This window comes from Hypomesus transpacificus, chromosome 23 (assembly GCF_021917145.1).
Source record: "Hypomesus transpacificus isolate Combined female chromosome 23, fHypTra1, whole genome shotgun sequence".
NCBI classification, from domain to species: domain Eukaryota; kingdom Metazoa; phylum Chordata; class Actinopteri; order Osmeriformes; family Osmeridae; genus Hypomesus; species Hypomesus transpacificus.
This window is the reverse complement of record NC_061082.1, coordinates 7,972,091-7,992,182: the sequence shown is the minus strand read 5'-3', so window position 1 is coordinate 7,992,182 and position 20,092 is coordinate 7,972,091. Positions and strand designations below refer to the sequence as shown.

The window sequence follows — 20,092 nt, the reverse complement described above, 5'->3', positions numbered from 1 at the left end:
AAATGCCTATGCTGTGAAATCCTAACCCCTCGAATCCATAAAATGCCTGCAGACAATATTGCTTCATTGCACAGTTCATCATATTAGACTGATCACACGAATGTGCATCGACGCACGTGAACACAGATCGCTTGACAGCCGTTCAGCCCGGTAGCGTGCTCCCTCCCCCTCCATGGCAGCCCCCCCATGTCCAGACGAGTGAAGACTGTGGCCGTTATAGTCCCTCTGTGCCCGTCCTGAGCAGTTCCCCCATCCCCACTCAGACCTGGTGGCCGACCTGCTGAAGGAGCTGTCCAATCCCAACGAGCGCGTGGACGAGCGCAAGGGGGCGCTGGTGGAGCTGCTGAAGATCACGCGGGAGGACAGCCTGGCCGTGTGGGACGAGCACTTCAAGACCATCCTGCTGCTGCTGCTGGAGACCCTGGGGGACAAAGACGTAGGTCTGCCCCCCGCCCCCCCCCTGAGGGGGGACGTGTGTCTGGGGGTGTGCGTGTGGGGGTGTTTACTGGATGCTTGTGTGTTTTGTGTGCTGTACGATCTGGGTGTCTGTCGTGTGCGTACGAGCCCTCCGGCGGCATCCGATGATCCGTCCCTCCCTCCCCTCTCCGCAGCACACCATCAGGGCCCTGGCTCTGAGAGTCCTGAAGGAGATCCTGAGGAACCAGCCCATCCGCTTCAAGAACTACGCCGAGCTCACCATCATGAAGACCCTGGAGGCCCACAAAGACTCGCACAAAGAGGTACGCCCGCCGACCGCTCAGATATGGGGAAATCACTTTGGATTTGCGGAGACGCTGCCTATTAAGACAGTAGCTTAATCATTCTCCCAGAGACCCATGTGCAGAGTAATATAGAGACTCCTTCTTCTCTCTCTCTGTGTGTGTGTGTGTGTAGGTGGTGCGGGCCGCAGAGGAGTCAGCTGTCACCCTGGCCGGCTCCATCCATCCAGAGCAGTGCATCAAGGTGCTGTGTCCCATCGTCCAGACGGCCGACTACCCCATCAACCTGGCCGCCATCAAGATGCAGACCAAGGTGATCGAGCGCATCACCAAGGAGTCCCTGGTCACCCTGCTGCCCGACATCATCCCCGGGCTGCTGCAGGTCAGTGCATCATCAACCCCCCCTACCCCCCCCCCTCATAGCTCTGCTCCGTCAGAGGTTCTGTTTAACGATGCGACATGTTGAGTCTTGCATTGTTTTTCGCACGGTTCAATGGTAGCTTTTCTTTTTGGATGGAAAGTGACTTTCAGACTTCTTTTGGATGTGGCTTGAAGGGGCTGGGGTGTGCGTAACTCTGTCAGTTTTGGACCAGTCCTATTTGGACAGTTGGAACAGTTTGCCTTATTTGTACCAGGAAATGTTTGCTTGTACTTTGCCCTCCTGCACACACCTCTTCAAGCCTTCCCTGTGACCTGTGTGTGTGTGTGTTTGGCTGACTTCCAGTCACTGACGCTCGTTTTGGCTGTGTGTTCCCAGGGCTATGACAACACAGAGAGTAGCGTGCGCAAGGCCAGCGTGTTCTGTCTGGTGGCCATCTACTCCGTGATTGGTGAAGACCTCAAACCGCACTTGGCCCAGCTCACCGGCAGCAAGGTACTCGCTGCCATGTACCTAAAGTCCTCACGCACACACACCCAAACATGCCCCTGCTCCCAAAAGACAAGGCCCTTGTTGGTTTTCCATGTCTTGGATTTGACCTCTGGGTTCAACTGACCTCCCTGCCAAAGGTACAGGGTAATATATGTCCTTGATGAACTTTCTGCAGAGTGTGTCCTTTGGTTACATAGAGGGGGCTGGACTGAGGTCTTTCCCCCCTTGACGGTGTGTGGGCTTGATCTAGCCTGTCGGTTATTGGATAGTGGATATTGACGCTGGTTGCGTAAGCCTGGTCACGGAACACTGGCTCGACACAACGGCCGAGTTAGCCCTCACACCTTGTCTGAGAGCTCTGTCACCCTGCTGGCCCCTGCAGAGAGGAAGTCCTGCAGCACAGGGCTTGGTTCAGTTAGCAGTAGACATGGGCTCATTACTACACCAAGCAAACATTTCACCAAGCAGGTGTTTCATTTGTCCAAGACTAGAAACGTTTTGATATTTACATTTAGTCAGTTTACTTATCCAAAGGGACTTACAAGAAAGAGCAAAAGGTGCATAGGTCAATGATCATAAACAACGAAAAACAAATGTGGGTAGCCAAAACATGAAGCATACATTGTGAAAGGCAAACCAGAGCCAATGGGTGGAACCAGAAGAGCATGTAGGTTAAACAAGTTACAATGAAACGACATGATCCTCGAAAGGGCCCAGAGTGTACCTGGAGGAAAGCAAGCAACAATAATAGAATTCACAGCGATTACAAGCAGTTAAATCGGTTACAACTAACTAACAAGTGCAACAAGTTCCTGAATAGGTGTCATTGGAGGAACTCAATGACACGACTGTAGGATATTTCTCGAAAGCATTTACCTTTAAAAAAATTATTTAAAAAATTGCTGCCGCCTTCGGGTCATTGTGTCCCACCTTTTGCACCACGACGGTGGGTCACAATGACCCGAAGGCAGCACAAGGGTTAAGTTGTTTATAGCCATGTCTTCAATGATCGCGCTTCCTGTCTGGTAGTTATAGTTCAGTATTTAAAGTAGTATTGAGTTCAGGAAAAGGACAATTTTTCCATTAGTCCAATGTACACAATTAAGCTGCATTCTATTCGATTCTGTTTGCAGATGAAGCTGTTAAACTTATACATTAAGAGAGCCCAGACCACCAACAGCAACAGCAGCAGCTCCTCTGACGTGTCCTCGCACAGCTAGTGGAGCAGTAGGACCTCCGCCTAGTCTGTCTGCTGCTGGCCTGGAGGTGGAGGAACATCATGAAATGACCTGGGATTTAGTAGTGCCTGACCTTCTCCTTCATCTCCTGTGCTTCAGCCCCGCTGGACTCCCACAGCAGACCCTGTCTCCATGCCCACCCGTCATGGCTGCCATCGGTTCAGTTCTGTTCCCCCTGATGTTCACTCATGATGAGTTTCTGTTTCCTCAGTAAACCTTCTCCTCGTTTCTGCGTCATCTGTTTCCTCCCCCTTTTGTACAGAATGTTGGATTGTTGAGTTTCTCCATAGAGGACTCCTGCGTTTTGACTGTTCTAAAGGTTCTCAATAGGAGGCCAGTTCATCTACGACCACACGTCAGGTGGGCTGGATGTCTTTCCCTAATGTAAAGTGGTCTGTTGAGCTTTTCCAGTTGTTGCCTGAAGGTTGTTATGCTGTGGTGTAATAGTATCCTGACGTGTCTTTAGATGTTACTCCTAATCCGCTTGTTTTGTTGGAGGAACACCTTCTGAAGGGGCCGAAGTAAAGTGATTTCACTTTTGAATTTTAGTTTTGTGATAAAGAATCATTTGGCTGGCCCAGTGATGATGTAATGGCCATTTGGATCTGGCAAAACTTGGGGGGGGGGGAAATACATTTAACATGTATAATTACATCACGTAATTATAAGCATTATTTAAAACTAAATTGAAGAGAACACCAGTTTGACACAGTGAAGTTTATGTTTGTCACTTGAATTTTGTCACTTTGAAAACTAAAGGTCTAGCACGTTATACCTTTCGTCTATAATTTGGATTTAAAATTTGACCGGAAAGTGAGAACATTTTGAATTTAAGTTGAGCCCATCTTAAGACCTAAACACAAGAATTACAGGAATACCATGTAAATGGCTCTTGTTTTCTAACTAAAAGACTGACAATCTGAGATGAAAACTGGCATAAAATTTGCAATCAGGTTTGTGACAAGGTCCTTTTTTTTGGTGCTGTTAAGTATGTTGAACACTGAATGACCCACCAAGTTTAGATTGGAAACAATCAGCCTGTTGTCAGTGTTGTCAACTAAACACCACACAAAGGCTCAAAACATTACTTTTGACTCATTTTTTGTTTAATAAACACACTCGTGAGTGCATCTGTTGCAAGTCTACGATGCTGCTGCTTAAAGAAGTCTCCCTTGTCTGACATGAATATCACATGATGTAAATAGTGTTACCAGGCTCAGTGTTTGAGGTCAAACTACCAGGTTGTGTGATATATATATATACACACACCACAGTCAGGCCTGACCACTTGGACTGAGGAGAGGGGATGGATGTAAAGTGATGTAATTGTCAGCTCTTCAGAATGTGTAACCCCAACAGAAATAAACTGACCTGCAAACTGACATTTTGGTATTGACCCATCATGATGCAAATACGTTTAGTTTGTTTATCGAGCACCATTCCCACCCCTCCCTCCATGTGACAACAGGTTTTTGCTATATCAGTAAAGTATTTTGTAAATAAACCTTTGGACACCGCTTCGCAATTTTCATAAGATGAAATAACAGTTTGGCTATATCACTTTTTTGCACGTTAGCAAAAAGCTTGCATGTACTGTACTGTGGCAACACAGCTATGTTCATGGGCCCAGTTTTTGGCTGTTGAAGTGCACTTGTAACCTCATTTACAGTGTAGTCAGCCTTTACAGACTAATGTTTCTGTATAGGCAAGGTACTGTAGCCATGTGTTACACTCAATGAGCTTCTTAAGTTGACCAAATCCTCGCAATGTCTGTTTAGACAACTTTTAACTGGATGTAATGCTAAGAATTATGGCTGCCCTGGAAAAAACACCTCTTCTGGAGATGTGGGGTGGGCTATTAGGGAATGTGGCTTCTGAAAATGTTTACTTTGGTACTATTTGACTTTCCTCCAATTGACGCAACAAATTAAGATCACCAAATTGTTTCCTTCTGTTCTAAAAATTGAGTCTCTATCCTCTGCGAGTGACTGTTTTGTGTAAAGGAGAAGCAAACCAGTAGAAAGTTTTGCTGGTAACGTTTTGGTAGTTTACTGTCAAGATAATCTGATGCATTGTTGGCCACTAAAGTAAGTTATTCCTATTGATCTGTTCACTATGCATGTTATTATTTTTCTTTCTTTTGTCCTGTTTTGTCATGTAATATTATTATCTGTATTTATATGTTTCTTTTACTTTTTTTGTTTGTTTCTCATGACAACTGTACAGAATGGTTTTGTTAACAGCCACCTGTGATAGATTTGCCACATTGTAAATTTGTTTGCTTTAGAAATAAACCAACGAGAAAGTTCATATTGTTTGTCGTGCCTTGATCTGCGTCGGGGGCTGACTGCGCGAAGCAGGCGTCTCTGGTTCTGTCTCTTTAACAGCACTATCAGCAGCATAGGAATGCAACACTGTTGCTCAGTCTCCCATTCATGTACAAACAGAACGGAGTGCTGAGGTGTGCTTAGGTTTGCTATGTCAACATGTACCTAGACAGAGAAGAGGGCTCCTCTGGTGTCTGTCCTCCTCAGAGCTCAACAGCAAACTAGGACAACACTGAGTTATTGAGTGTGTTTTTAATAACAAGCAACTTTTGCACCAACACACATTCATATATAGAATATAAATATATCTATATATCTAAATACATATATGGGATTGGAGGGAGTCACACATTTCTCCAGGTGGTTCATCTTTTAATGAATGTCGCTCTCTAATAACCAGCACATTTTGACGTCCCCCTTCAGTACCCTCATGTTTACGTGTCAGTCTGGATATGCTAGTGCCTGTTAGCATAGTCAACACTTGTCGTATTCCAAACGCACTGCAGGGGGGTCACATGCCGGCTTCCCAGCTGTGCCGAGCGGAGGTGTGTCAGCCAGTCCTCTCAAAGGTCATGTCAGGTACATGATAATGAGAGGGGACGTCACACTGGGGGATATAAGACCGAGACAGAGTGGCTGTCAGCAAACCGCTCAGAGAGCTACTACAAGCGACGGCCTGCGCGCAGGGTGCCAGACCCACACGACTTCTCTGTTACCCAGGGATACCTCAGAAGCTACACTGGAGAACATGCTGTTCTGGCACTCCCAACCTGAACCCTACCATCAGCACTCATCTGCCAGCTACATACGGTAAACGGTTACGGTTCTCTGTCTTCTAGCTGAAATGTCTTTCCAATACCTGCTCATTCGTTTCTTTTATTCAGTTAGGATTTGGTGTTATTCACAATCGAGTCATAGGATTTGAAATACGAAATAGCCCACATGTGTGACCTTTCTCAATTCCAAATAACTTGATTCTTTTCTGCTACTGCTCGGGGAACTCTCTGGAGAAGTGGCAATCCTTGCCTTGACGGTTTTTTGCCCAAAAGCATTTTTCCCAAAATGTTTTATGTTTTTTACCTTTGATCCTAGTCTGTCTCACCAATATGGCTGATGAACTGATTAGATAAATGGTCGACCATACTGACACTATGCCCTCCTCCCCGATTAGTCCACTAATGATCAACTGTTTGTCCCACTCACTCAGAGAAGCATTAGCACCTTTCCTGAAACAAGAGGAGGAGCGTCACGATTCAGAAAACGCCACCAAACTGTCCCCTTTCCAATATGTTCTGTGTGCACCCACATCGCCGGCTGTAAAACAACAAGAAGAAACCCTGACCTATCTCAACCAAGGTAGATATGTGTCTACATTACTACATGTCTAGGTTACAGAGTTTAGGGTCAGCCACTGGGCCATATGGTCTCCCATGCAAACACAGCTACCATTAACCAGCCACCATCACCATAGTAGGCCATCACCCTTGCCACTTTAACACACTTTTTACAGACACAAGCTTTGTCATTCTTGTTTGGCCTTTTATCTACACCACTTGTCAGGAATATCAAATTGTCAAGATATGATTGAAACATGAAAGCTCTTCTTCCATGGTTTGAATTTGACTCTTGTCCTGAACTGCACATTTCCCTTGTTCCCTCTCACCCTTGTATCCACTCTTACTATTCTCTCTGGTCTAATCCAAAGCTTTCTGAACTGGATTTAACCCATTTTTATCATTGTCACCACTGTTTTGGAGCCAAATAATATTCCCTTGGGTAGCACTCCATTGACAGCTAAAGCAGTGCTTTTGGTAATTTAATGATTACAAATACAGATACAGGTTATACAGACTAGCAATGGATACAATAGTCGTAGAATAGTGACACGTTATCGTGTCTGAGATTGGAGAAAGACATGCCAACAAAGCTGGAAAGTTTGAGATCAGATCCTTCTTGTTATGACATTTGTGTAACAAGAGATAGGAGAGACTTCTTTTTGAACAAGAGTTACTCCATAGCCGAGGATTAGAATATGACACAGATAGGGTCGGTCTTTGTATTAGTGGGAGACGGAGTGACAGGTATTTATTTTTAGGGGCTTACCTTGACATTTGGCTTTCAAAAGCAAGGTGTTTGAATTGACAACATTTCTATCCCCAATGCCCCTCTTTTCTTATTGATTGATTTCCCATTTTTCAATTTTAATCAGGTTTGTTTTAATGTCTTAAAATGTAGGTCAGTCCTACGAAATCCGTATGCTTAACAGAAAACTAGTGGAGTATACAGATATAAGCAGCAAATGTGTAAAGGTAGGTTAAAGGTATTTAACCTGTATTTTATACTCTCATGTGACCTCTTCCTTTCTTCTCTATCTTTTTATATGTATCCCCTTCCTGGTTTGTCAACATACAGGTGACCCCTCAACCCCCTGTCCATCTCCTTCAGGGGTTGGGTTACATCATTGCAGACTTTGGTACTATCACCCAACTTCTCCCTTTCTTAAACCCACTTCTTGAACACTCAGTCGTCGCTCCTTCGTATCATCTTTCCTCATTTTCTCTTTTTGCATTGTCTCGATGCAATGTTTTTTTTCTATGCTACTGGGACTTATTCATAAAGTTGGACATCTTGGTTGGAATAATGTATTGCTTGTTCCTTTTTTCAAATGTGAAAATGCATCATTTTTTCGTGTTACAGTGAAATCAGTTCTGCAGTAGGTATGCAACAGTTACAGTTGTTCTTTGTTTAGTTTTGTGGTTACTTTCAAGCTCTAAAGGTGAATGTGTTTCATTTTTTGAAATAAAAACAAGTGGTATATTGAAGATGCCATTGGTTTATGAATAAACCCCATTAGTACACTATAGAGTATGCTCTGTTCTCATCCAGCAGGTTGTTGTAATATGTTGAACCAATGTTTTTTAAGTGATTTCAGTTAGATAAACAAGACTCAAATGAAGTCATTGACAAAATTAAATCAAATTGCTTATGCATTGAAGCCTCCACCTCCCCCTCTGCCAAGAACGTAAATTAGGAAAGAGTGAGTCATTTGATTGAATTTGGCTCTGTCTCAGTGCATCCACTTGAGAGTTCTTTGTCGTCAGGCTGTTAGGCCTGTCATATATCGGTCATGTTTGGGAAGGAAGCCTGACAACACAAGAATGGAACAGGTGGCTCCTCCACTAGCCAATGACGTGTCTTGTCTGGGAGTCTGGGCAGCCTTTCAAGCATTAGTTTCCCTCAAATAGACTTCATGCTACATGTTTTTGCAGGTTGTTAATTTTATGATTTGTTTTATGCAATGTTTGAAAGGTTACCATGAACTATATCCATTATTCATCAACGACAGGCATTCATTCACTCTCTGCTCCTTGCAGAGATGCTAATGTGTGTCTTCATACACATCCAGAAACCACAAAACTAGAAAAGCTTGTGTGGGATTTATGCAAACCCCTAAACAACCTCAAACAGCCACCACTGATTCTGTAAAAATGTTTGTGTCTTACATTAGATATAAGGCAGACATTCTCGTTCTGCAACAGACCCTTTGTCCCCATCATGGGGTTGCCCTAACTGCAGGCAGAATAATTTTCTTTTTTTTGTTTAAATTAATGGAAAATTGTGGCTGTTTAGATGTGATTTTCATGTGGGTAGCCACTTACATGTTTTGAGTTTCAGGCAGTATGGTCTAGTGTGGTCACTGTACTTCACACTAACAGCCGCCCCTGCTTGTTTCCAGAGCATAGTCCGAGTGGTGTTCCACGACCGCCGACTGCAGTACACAGAACACCAGCAGCTGGAGGGATGGAAGTGGAACAGGCCTGGAGACAGGATCCTGGAGATCGGTGAGGTCACCTGCCTGAACTGACTCTTACTACTCAACACTATCTAAGATGGTTGTCTTCCCATGTCCGTAAAAAACAAAACAAAAACCACAACCAATATAATATTTAATGCTATGACACTTTGAGTTTGAGTTGAATTGGAGTGGAGCATCATTTCTGATGCCTGTCATGGAGACATTAACCCTCGTCCTTCATCTCCTATTTGCCATTGACTGTGATTGGCTGTGACGGCCTGGGTGCAGACATCCCCCTGTCTGTGGGCATTGTGGACCCTCAAGCTCACCCTCTGCAGCTCAACACCCTTGAGTTCCTCTGGGATCCTGTGAAGAATGCCTCAGTGTTCATCCAGGTACCCCCTCCAGATGTCGAACCCTCCCTTTGAGCACCATCGCCTGGTGTTTCTATCAATATAGCATAATGGTGTAATGGCTGATCAAACCGTGAATGATTTATTTGAAGGTAAACTGTATCAGCACTGAGTTCACCCCCAGGAAGCATGGAGGGGAGAAGGGGGTTTCTTTCCGAATCCTGATCGACACGTTTGCCCAGAATGAACATGGGGAGTACCAGGACCATGTCCACTCCTCCAGCTGTCAGGTCAAGGTCTTCAAGGTACGGACCCTGAAGCTGGGCAGTGTGTATGTGTGTATGTGGGTGGGGGGGTTGCATATTTTGGTATGCACATTTTGGTATGAAAACTCTGTAATTGCTCTCCTTACCCCACAGCCAAAAGGAGCAGATCGCAAGCTTAAGACAGACCGGGACAAAATGGATAAAAAGTCTCTCCTGGATAAAGAGAAATATCAGCCTTCCTATGATACCACCATGCTGACAGAGGTTAGGAACAATCACGTCCAAGAAAGAGTCCCTAAAAACAATGCTCAGCTTCTGTCACTTGGCAAACTTTGCTACTTGTTAATATTTTGCTTTTTTAGACCATGCCCTTGCTCCAGTGATCTGTCAATGATTGTTACTGTTATGGTTACAGACCAGTGTAGTGTAGTCTTTCTCAGTGCCTAGTAAACAAGTGGTGCCTACTTTAGCCTAACCTGGATTGATGTTTTGTTAAGTTTGCATGTGTTTTTGTGTCAAGATGGAGTATCCTGGTCAAACAGTAATCTCTGGAGCCTCTCTGTAAATGACCTCTCTCTCTCTCTTTCTCTCCCTCTCTCTCTCTCTCTCTCTCCCCTGCCTAGTGTTCCCCATGGCCTGAGGCCCCAAACCTGATCAGCACTAGCAGCACTCCATCCCCAGTCTACCACCACAGCTCCCCCACCCCCTGCAGATTTACTGATGGGTAAGCTTCTTTTGTTTTGTTGCATTATTTGCATTATTATTTACATGAAAAGCAAACCTGGCCTGACAGCTAACTAGAGACTGGTCTGTTTCATATTTGTGCTTGACAAGTTACTTCCAAGGAGCTGCAGGTCTGCGTCGTGCAGCTCCTTCTAGAAAAAAAGTTTGTTCTCACTGTTTGTTATCACCGCCCTTGCTTCCAAATCACCTGCCTCTTGTGTTCCTCACACTTCTAGCCACAGTTCTCCACACCCGGGGGGGGAGTTGCTGTCTCCTGGCTGCTCTGATGTAAGTAAAGAGGACTGGTGCTGCGTTAATAGTTATACTTTTAGGCCAGTCAGACAGGCAACGAGACAGCCCACTGGACAGACAGGTGGTCTTACGAATCAGGCAGACAGGCAGGCAGGCAGACAGACAGACGGAGGGGGTGCCATACTAATTTGAAGAAGCTCTTCTTGTGTTTACCATGTAGTCCCTGCTGCCATCGTCCTCCCCCCAGCACACTCAGCAGTGGCTGCAGCTCCACAGGTTCTCTCCCTTCTGCAGGCTCTTCTCCAGCTTCACAGGTACGGTCAGAGGAGACCCACACGGTCCCGTTAAATGAAAGCAACGCAAAGCATTTGTTCAGATGACACACGCAAGCTTTGCTTTACTAAGTGGCACACTGTATCTTCCAACAGCAAAGGCTTTTTGTCAGTGAGTAACAGGACTTCTATCTCTCTATCTATGGGTTTGTTTCTCCGTCCGTCCTGTCAGAGCAGTTGGTCAGTGACTATGGAAATTGCGCTTGTGTGAATGTCGTAGGTGCGGATCTGCTGAAGATGAACCGCGAAGACCTGATCCAGATCTGTGGGCCTGCTGACGGAATCCGTCTCTTTAACATCATCAGAGGAAGGTGAGGGAGAAAAAACCCAGATGACATTGTGATATAGTGTATACATGTGTGTACATACAAGACAGTACATATGTAATACATTCATCCATATTGTCACATACTCTAAAGAGATGAAGGTGTTACTTTGTGTTTCTGGGCATCAACCATTGAGTGCATGACTGATTGATGGTGCATGGCTGCGATTACACTGAGTGTGTGTCAGAAAGTCCGGTACTCCCTGCATGTTGTAACTGGATGTCATCTGTGCTCATCCAGGGCGATCCAGCCTCGCCTCACAATCTATGTGTGTCAGCAACAGAGCAGGAACCAGCCTCCGACTAAACCAGGGAACGGGCTCAGTAGGTTACACAACAAACTGCTGTCTGTTTCAACAGTCAAATATGTGGCACTATGAGGCTAGGTTACAAACCATAAGTCTAGTCTCCATAGTAGGTATAATTGAAGTGCAGTAGTGTTTTGTATGATTTTCTTTTTGCCGACTCCATATACAAATATTGATTCTCTGTGGGTCCGGTAAACCAATGCTCTGGTAATCCATTCTCCTCCTTGGTGTGTAGTCTACCATGCTCTGTACCTGGAGAAGCTGACACTGAGAGAGCTGTCTGAGAAGATAGCCCAGCTGTACAGCGTTCCACCACAGCACATCAGCCTCATCTACAGACAGGGCCCCACTGGGATCCATGTCCTGGTCTCTGATGAGGTCAGGAAACCCTCTGTCTGTAGCTGTCTGTGTGTGTGCCCTCCTGACTGACTGAGAGTCTGTCTGTCTGTCTGTAGCTGTCTGTGTGTGTGCCCTCCTGACTGACTGAGAGTCTGTCTGTCTGTCTGTAGCTGTCTGTGTGTGTGCCCTCCTGACTGTCTGTTTGTCTTTCACAACTATTCTACTAAACCAGAACCAGGTCTACTCAGAGTGATGGTACTTCCCCCTCCTGGTGATCAAATGTGCAGTTGCCAGCTTCAACTAGGCATAGTGTTACTGTAGGATAAAGGATCATGGAGAATGGATCGTAGTCCAACTGGTGCCCCATGTTATAGGTCCCCTGATAGTTTGTAAAGTTTAGGGGCCTAGACTTAACAGACTAACTTGTTAACAAACAATGCTTTTCAACAGGACCATTGCAATGTTTGTTAACATGTTTTCTTCATGTTACTCAGATGGTTCAGAACTTCAGTGAAGAGGCGAGTTTCATCATCAGCACTCTGAAAGGTGATGTTTCTCTACACTAAGTTTCTTATTATTTGTTATCTATCCATCTAGCCAGCCACCCAATCAGCTATGTCAGTTCTAATATATGTAAATCAATATATTTAAGATTAATCTTTACTTTCTGCTCTTTTTATTTATGGTTGCTGTATTGTTTTGTTCTACGATGGTTCTGAAATGCCAGATGAAAACAACGATCGCTACCACATTGTTCTGAAATGACTATACAACAGAAGCACTGGGGCCCAACAATCTAGCTTCTACAACCTTCAGAAGATGCTTGGTCAGGTTCATTCAAACTTGTGTTTGTACAAATTTGACTATATCTAAACTATAGCTTCTATTACTCTGTATACATTCATTTATATATTGTATAAAGCATTAAGAAACTTACAGAGAGAAAATGTCATAAGACACTATTAAAACAAAGTTGTTGTTTGTTGTGTATTTCCATTGTTTCCATCAAGGCAGTGTTTAATATCAGGATGTTTATTTCTTGCTACATGTCCTGCTTGAACTTAATAAGAAAATGACTTGCAGAAAAGGCAAATGAACAAAGTTTGTGTACGTGTAATTAATGTAAAATTATTTCCATGTTCAATTTTAAATATGTTACATAGCCTATATTACTGTGCAGCAAACCAGATAGCCAGTATAATGAATTGTCAACATATTGATCATAAATCCTCCCAATAAGTGTAATGAATAACTGTCTTTTAAGGTGGTATTTCTGCTTGGATTTGTGAGAAACTATTTGACGGGACAGCCATGACTTCAAAGATGAGGTTCCACTCATAATAAATGGTTTGCAGTTCTTTAGTCCTGAGAGGTTTATTTTATAGAATAAAAAGTGAAACCCACAGATTTTCCCCAACAACAGATGACTACATTACAAGACATCCCACAACGGAACAGTAGGCTACAGTATTTTGTCAGGGTAACTTCATTTCTAACCAATGCGCGATTTGGACAGATGCTCAACCTATCTACCGGCAGACCACGGAGGCCTATCGGAAATTGTAATAAAAAGTAAGTAGGCTATAGTATTTTAGACGTTATGCTTGAAGTGTAAAATGAATTTAGGTGTTCATCGGTGTTCTTTAAGCAGTTTGAACATGCTGTGATACAGGAACTAAACAAGGCAGAGTGTGGAATTTTCCATAGGTTTCGTTACAAGTGAAATGTCTCCGCCATTTGCTTGAAATATTTATAAGTAACCTGGTGAAAAAGTAGGCCAAAGCGGCATAAAGCGACATACAATTATAATGTTTTGTCTGAAATCCCACATAGGCTATGTTGGATGGTCATATTATTCTACTAGGACTGTAAAATGAATGGGAATAATGGACTAATATATCCTGATCTTCCGCAAAACAGGCTATTATTCCAGCATCCTTAGATTTTATTTCTTCCATAGCTCTCTTTCTCCATTCTACTCAGCATTTCTATCACTTTAATTTATGATTCTTATCTTGAAATGAGTCTTGAGATGACATATGGTAAAGTGCATAGACTATATTGGCCTAAACATAATTTCAAACTGCATACAATCAAATGTTAAACTTGAGCACATATTCAAATGGCAGATGGGAGTTTCATGCACCTTTTGACTAGACTTATGCTTGATGTCAAACAAATTTAACAAAAGTCGATTTTTAAAATGTAATTGCCTGAAGTTTTGGTTGAACCTCCTAGCCTATTTTAGTTGAATGTTCTAAAGGAATGAGGAAAAGCTTGCTTGGACACACCCTCTAGATTTTATTCGAATGTAAACTACCGGTTTATGATTTTCGTTAAAGGTTCATACAGTTGACCAACTAGCCTTATAAACAAAGATCAGTGTCTTTAACACATTTCTCATCCGACTCATACTTTTGTGTAGCTCATTTGCAATAAAAAAAATTGTGGTATGAATCTCCTAATGCAACTGTATGTGTAACACTTACATTACATAATCTTACATTTAAACCCAGCTGTCAACATGCCATAATTAATTGTGATATAGGCTATTTAAGATGCAGTGTATTTTTTACTAACTTTTCAGCTGTGGATGACCTACTTCTGTGTTAAAGAACCAGAAGCAAGCATGTCAGAATGGCTGAACTAAGCCAAACAAAGGTAAGCATTAAAAACATTGCTAATCCTACTATAACAGCCATACAGCAGAACAAAGCATTAACACATACTGCTGCTATATTCTTGTTAGCTTGTAAACTTTGATGATTTTTTAAATTTTAGAATGAAGAGGAGGGGGGGCTGTCTGAACTGTCAACTGATGTTGAGAATTGGAGCATGTTGGATGTGAGACGTTGGGCTGTGAATGGAGCACGTGTTGAAGCTGACAGTGCCGATATTTTGCTTCAGCAGAAAATTAATGGCGCCAGTCTTTTACTTTTAGATAAATCTGAATTATCTGACTTGTTGGGACTAGGGCCAGCCAAACTTATCATTCATGCAAGAGATGAACTTTTAAAACAAAAAAAAGAGCAGCCATTAAACCCAGTCAGTCAGTATGGAAGACAATGCAAGCCATATCCTTTTCATCGACACCATGATGCCTGCAGATACAAGGTGAACAGTATTCTCGATGTAACAGAATCCGGGGCATCTGACTATATAGAACCATGTCATGAGTACAAAGCATACATTAATACTCAAGCTATTCCTGTGGAAAACAAATTTCAAAAGTTCACTGATGAGGTCATTCGATTTGCATCTGCCTGCATGAATAGCCGTACTAATGGCACCATACATTTTGGAATAGGAGATAAGCCAGAGTTTGAACACGGACAAGTTTTGGGAGTTGAACTCCAGGATAAGGAAGGATATGACAATGCTTTAAAATGTGCTATTGAGGGTCATTTTGAGCATAAACATATCCGGGCTGCCAGAATGTGTATCAAACCAAGCAGATTTGTAGAGGTTCTCAATCTTGATACAACAACAGCTGAAAAGTATGTCATAGAAGTGGACATAGTACCAGATTCTGTAATCTGTGAAGAGAACATTTACCATATATACAACGAGAAGAAAGCCAAAAAGACCAAACACAAGGAAATGAACAAAGAAGAAATGAAAAAGCAATCAAAACACTTTTTTGTCCGAGATGGTAGTAGCAGCAGGAATCTCCGTGCACCAACCAGCCATGCCAAGCCTATGGAGGAGTACAAAAGATTTGTGGACAATGTGAAACAGCTGTCACAATTAAGAAAGGAAGCAGAGGAAAAGCACCTCAGCATTGTTAAAAGCAGTGTTCAGGGCTCCAGGCTAAGTGAGATGATAACAGGTGGATCACAATCTTTAGACAAAACCCACTTCCAATATTATGTGATCGTGACCAACAAATCACATCCAATTCAGTTGGCATCCCTGGATTTCCTTCCTGGACTCAATCCCATTGCAGTTTTAGACTTTGACCCAGAATCAGCAAAATGTGGACTTAAAAAGCACTTTGAAGAGCAAATTGCAATGAATGTGCATTTACCAGAGCGCTATAAAATCACAGATTCGATAGAAGACATTGTAAGCAAGTTGAAACTGTCCAAAAACACCAGCTGGGTTTTCTGCAATGGAGTTGTTGATAAAGAGTTGCCTTCAGAAATATGTGACTGGTTGATAAAGAAGGGAGCATCTGTTCGCGATGTGATTTCCTTCCTCTGCCGGAAAGATGTACTACCACACAAAAAGTTCCTAGTCATCTTCTTATTGTTATCTACTGTCAGTGATAAAATGGATCCCCTGCTTGAGACCTTCAGCACTTTCTTGCAGCAACTCGAAGGAACAGAGCAAATCCTTTGCATCTGTGAAAATGAAAATGCATTCAACTGCTGGAGGGAACTAATTGAAGCTCGCTATGGATGCAACATTTCAGCCAGATGCATATATGAGCTCAGTTTAGCAGAAATCAATGGCACTATGCTCAGTCTGTGGTCCGTAAATCGTAAGTCCAAACGTTTCCTACCCGGTGCAGGAGGCAGCAAAGTTCTGCTAGAAAAGAAAGTGGAGGGCAGCCTGGACACCCTGAATGTTCTCTGTGTGAACCAGTGTGAAGGTGGAAGTGAAGACAAGGCCGACATAGAAGAGAGGTTCTACAAAGGAGGGGAGGTATCATGGTGGAACTTCTTCTTCTCTGAGCAACCAGGATCTATGCCATTTATTAAACGGGACAAGTTTATCTACATCATGAACACAATCATACCATCTTTGAGGTCATTGAGAAAGGCATGTGTGTCCTTCCACCTCAGGCACATCGCAGGTTGTGGAGGAACAACCCTTGCTATGCACATATTGTGGGCCCTGAAAGATGAATTCCGTTGTGCAGTTTTAAAAGACAGAGATGTTGATTTTGATGAGGTTGCCCACCAGGTCGTTGACCTTCTGAAGCATGACACAACAGAAGAGACATCTCTGCTTCCTGTGTTGCTGATGGTTGATGATTTTGAGGAGATGGATGATGTCTTTGATTTACAGCAACACATAGATAAAGAGTGTGTGAAGAGAAATATATGTGCCAGATCCCCACAGGTCTTTCTACTCAATTGCATGAGAGCAGAGGCTTTGGAAGAAAGGGAAACAACAGAAGACTCAGTGTTCATTGGGAATGAGCTCTCTTCTACAGAGCAGGGGCAGTTTGAGAAGAAACTGGAAGAGATGGAAAAATCCTACCAGAATACAGAAACATTCTATGGGTTTATGTTCATGAAGAAGAACTTTTCACCAAATTACATGCAGGGTGTGGCTCAGAAAACTTTGAAAAGCTTCAACATTGAGCATAAAAATGCACAGCTGATTGCTGTTTTGGTCCTTCTGAATGAATACTGCAAGGGTGCAACGCTCGCTGTCTCTTTGTGTGAAGAGTTTCTTGGCCTTCAGACAAAGCCATGTTGTGGTTCCAGCAGAGTTGAAGATGGATTTGGAAAGTTTTCACCCCTGCTAATGCGATGTACTGATGAGGCCAAGGTTATATTCAGTGGAATCAGGATGATCCACTCAAGCATGTCTTTTCACTGTTTGCAGGAACTAACAACCACATATAATGTCACCAAAGCGGAGATAACCAATCTTTTGCTCAACACAGACACGTTTTATGAGTGCATACAAGGTAAAGGCAGACTCCTCACAAATGTTCACAATATGTTGGTCAAGAGATGTCACTCAAAAGGCACAGCATCTCAGTTTTCACCACTCATCCAGGATATTGAAAAAGAGTCACCTGGAGCAGAGGAAACTGTGTTATTCAACGCTGCTAAACGCTTTGAAAAAGATGCCATCATCTCGCAGCTTCTTGCCAGGTACCAATACATAAAGAGGAAGGATTTCAGGGAAGCCAAAGAGTGGGCACGTAAAGCAAAGGATCTCTCTAGAGGTAACTCCTATATTCATGATACTTCTGCACAAATCATCAAATCAGAGCTGACTACTGCACTAACAAATAACAAGGATTCACCAATAACAACTGATAACTTGAGAGATTATCTCAAAATGGCCTCTTTAGCAACAGAAGCTTTCAAAGAAACATATGAAATTGCCAAAAAGGAAGCCACTCTCCGGCTCCAAAACAAAAGAAATAACAACACTTTCAACACAGTAGGGTGCCTTGGAGAAATCCAGGTTGCAGTACTTATCATCGAAATACTGGAAAGAACACCTGTGTTTTCATCAGGAGACGTCCGTCATGACATACTGAGTGAGGTTCTCTCAGACAACATTCCAATTCAAAAAATAATCGAAAACGATCGATTGCGTCACAAACACATGAACTATTACCATGTTCTAGTTGAGTTCAAGGATCTACTGTACAATCTCAGATACAGAATGAAGAAGCACTTTGATTTTCTTGACAGCTTTTATGTCCATTTGGGTTCCAGATTTACAATCAAAGACCAGAAAGAGGAACGAACCAGGCAGGAGCTCTTCAAGTGTTTTCATACGTATGTCAAGCTCTTCTGCAAGACAGATTCCGCAGAGTTGCTGAAAAATACAAACATGGGTGTCATGCTTCAAGTTCACAAAACAAGACAGTTTTTGGAGAAGAAAAAAGCTGATTCTTACTCTGGAATCCTGGGCTGCCTCTCTGATAATATTGCTGTTGACATGGAGACGATAGTCAGAAAGTATGCTTTCATCTTAAAAAATTGTTCTGGAACAAGTGTCAAAGAGAGGGTCAACTTTTTTTATGCTAATGTTGCGCTTAGCTGTGTCAAACCCCAGTCTCGGGACCTTAAACCTTATAACCAGCTGCTTGATGGCCTTTGTCAAGTTCTTCAGGGACAGATTCCATCAAATGACATATTGCCGTTGCACTTCATTGCAGTTGCACTTTTATGGCCCCTGAATATTCCAATGGCACAACCCGCAGCATCAGAAAAGTTGAAGTCGTACATATCCCAGATGAGAACATCATTCCATAACGAGATGAAATCAGTGTACAATGGTAAGAGGCCTGTCGTACATTTCTTTTTGGGAGAGAAGCCGGGTTATAACCGTTTAATACACCGACGTGAAATTGAAAAATGTGCTAGGAAGGGACAGGACAACTTTGCTTCCCTTTGGGAAAATGGCAAGATATGGAAACAGGAGGATGTCAAGCAGCTTCTCTGTAGAGTAACAGGAGAGGTGCAGAGGAACGTCATCCTGGCAGATATCAGGAACACAGACATGAAAATTGAAGTAACTCCCATCTTCAGAAGCCAGATTAGTGGGCAGAAAGAGGGGAACAAAGTGTCCTTTTATATTGGTTTCTCCATGAAAGGTCCACTAGCTTTTGACATCCAGTGATGTCAGGGACAAATACTACGAGTAACTAAAGGATCATTCAGGAAAAAAAACTGAAGTTCAGACCAGAAGTTCTCAGAAAAAAGTCTTAAGCAAGTTTATCTAAGAGGATTTTTTTTATTTGTATGTTTTTACATTTTATTTCACATCCCTGAGGTGAAGCCTTAAAAATGTCTTGATGTGTTATTAATGTTCACTGTTTCTTCAACCATCACCAGTAATCAATCAATGGGCTAATAGCCTGCTGTTGTTATGTTTTTTTTACTAAGGTTATGATTATATTTCTGCAGTTTTCCATAAGAAGACATTGATCCATCATAATGTGTGTACTGATATTTCGGAACTTACTATCTGTCCTATGAGAACAGTCTTTGCATTTGTATTATTAAGTTGAACACTGCAGTTTCCTTTTCTGAACCAGATATTTGCACTGTTACAAAGACAAGCATTTGATGTTGTACCATGTGATGAAAACAGCAATGTCATTTATTAATTCACTATTTGTTATAAGACAACAAAGCACTTGGAGTTGATCCAGATGAATTAACAATGATTTATATTAAGATAATGTGTATTAAAGACTTCTTAAAGAATCGTATGGACTTCTTCTGCATCCTCTTACAAGTAGTTACTTAGGCTGTGCAGGCCTTTACTTTACAGTAGATTATGACCAGATCATCATTATAAACTGTCAACATCAGTGCTGACTAGGATGACTGTGATCATTTTACTTTGCGTTAGCATCTTCCCCCATGAGGTCATTATCTAGTAAGCCAATTGACAAGAATAAAATGTGCCATATCTTAAACAGCAAAGTATACAGTGATGTATAATATAACTGTAGCCATTTGAAATGGTGCAATGACAAAGCCAACCTCTTGTTAAACTACAGATTATGCACTCCCAATATCTAACACATGGTGGCG

At 42.6% G+C, this 20,092-nt stretch overlaps 3 protein-coding genes across 3 annotated transcripts in view; all 3 read left to right on the top strand.

The window, feature by feature from the left end:
• Window positions 1-5,136, top strand: part of clasp1a (cytoplasmic linker associated protein 1a) — a 58,949-nt gene extending 53,813 nt beyond the window's left edge. Inside the window, 5 exon segments of the mRNA XM_047047249.1 lie at window positions 264-436; window positions 612-740; window positions 895-1,101; window positions 1,477-1,593; window positions 2,724-5,136. Coding sequence (XP_046903205.1) covers window positions 264-436; window positions 612-740; window positions 895-1,101; window positions 1,477-1,593; window positions 2,724-2,810 — 713 coding nt within the window. The 3' untranslated portion in view covers window positions 2,811-5,136.
• A 549-nt stretch (window positions 5,137-5,685) lies between these two features.
• On the top strand, window positions 5,686-13,178 carry tfcp2l1 (transcription factor CP2-like 1). The gene is made up of 15 exons (XM_047047102.1): window positions 5,686-5,965; window positions 6,363-6,511; window positions 7,391-7,464; window positions 8,892-8,997; window positions 9,240-9,346; window positions 9,457-9,609; window positions 9,724-9,834; window positions 10,194-10,294; window positions 10,530-10,581; window positions 10,766-10,859; window positions 11,098-11,188; window positions 11,444-11,526; window positions 11,746-11,888; window positions 12,344-12,395; window positions 12,577-13,178. The coding sequence occupies exons 1-15, from the start codon at window positions 5,739-5,741 to the stop codon at window positions 12,612-12,614; spliced, it is 1,581 nt and encodes a 526-aa protein (XP_046903058.1). The 5' UTR covers window positions 5,686-5,738; the 3' UTR covers window positions 12,615-13,178.
• Window positions 13,179-13,306: 128 nt separating this feature from the next.
• Window positions 13,307-19,756, top strand: LOC124485468 (sterile alpha motif domain-containing protein 9-like). Its single transcript, XM_047047101.1, has 3 exons — window positions 13,307-13,421; window positions 14,437-14,510; window positions 14,631-19,756. The coding sequence occupies exons 2-3, from the start codon at window positions 14,487-14,489 to the stop codon at window positions 19,167-19,169; spliced, it is 4,563 nt and encodes a 1,520-aa protein (XP_046903057.1). The 5' UTR covers window positions 13,307-13,421; window positions 14,437-14,486; the 3' UTR covers window positions 19,170-19,756.
• The last annotated feature ends 336 nt before the right edge of the window (window positions 19,757-20,092 follow it).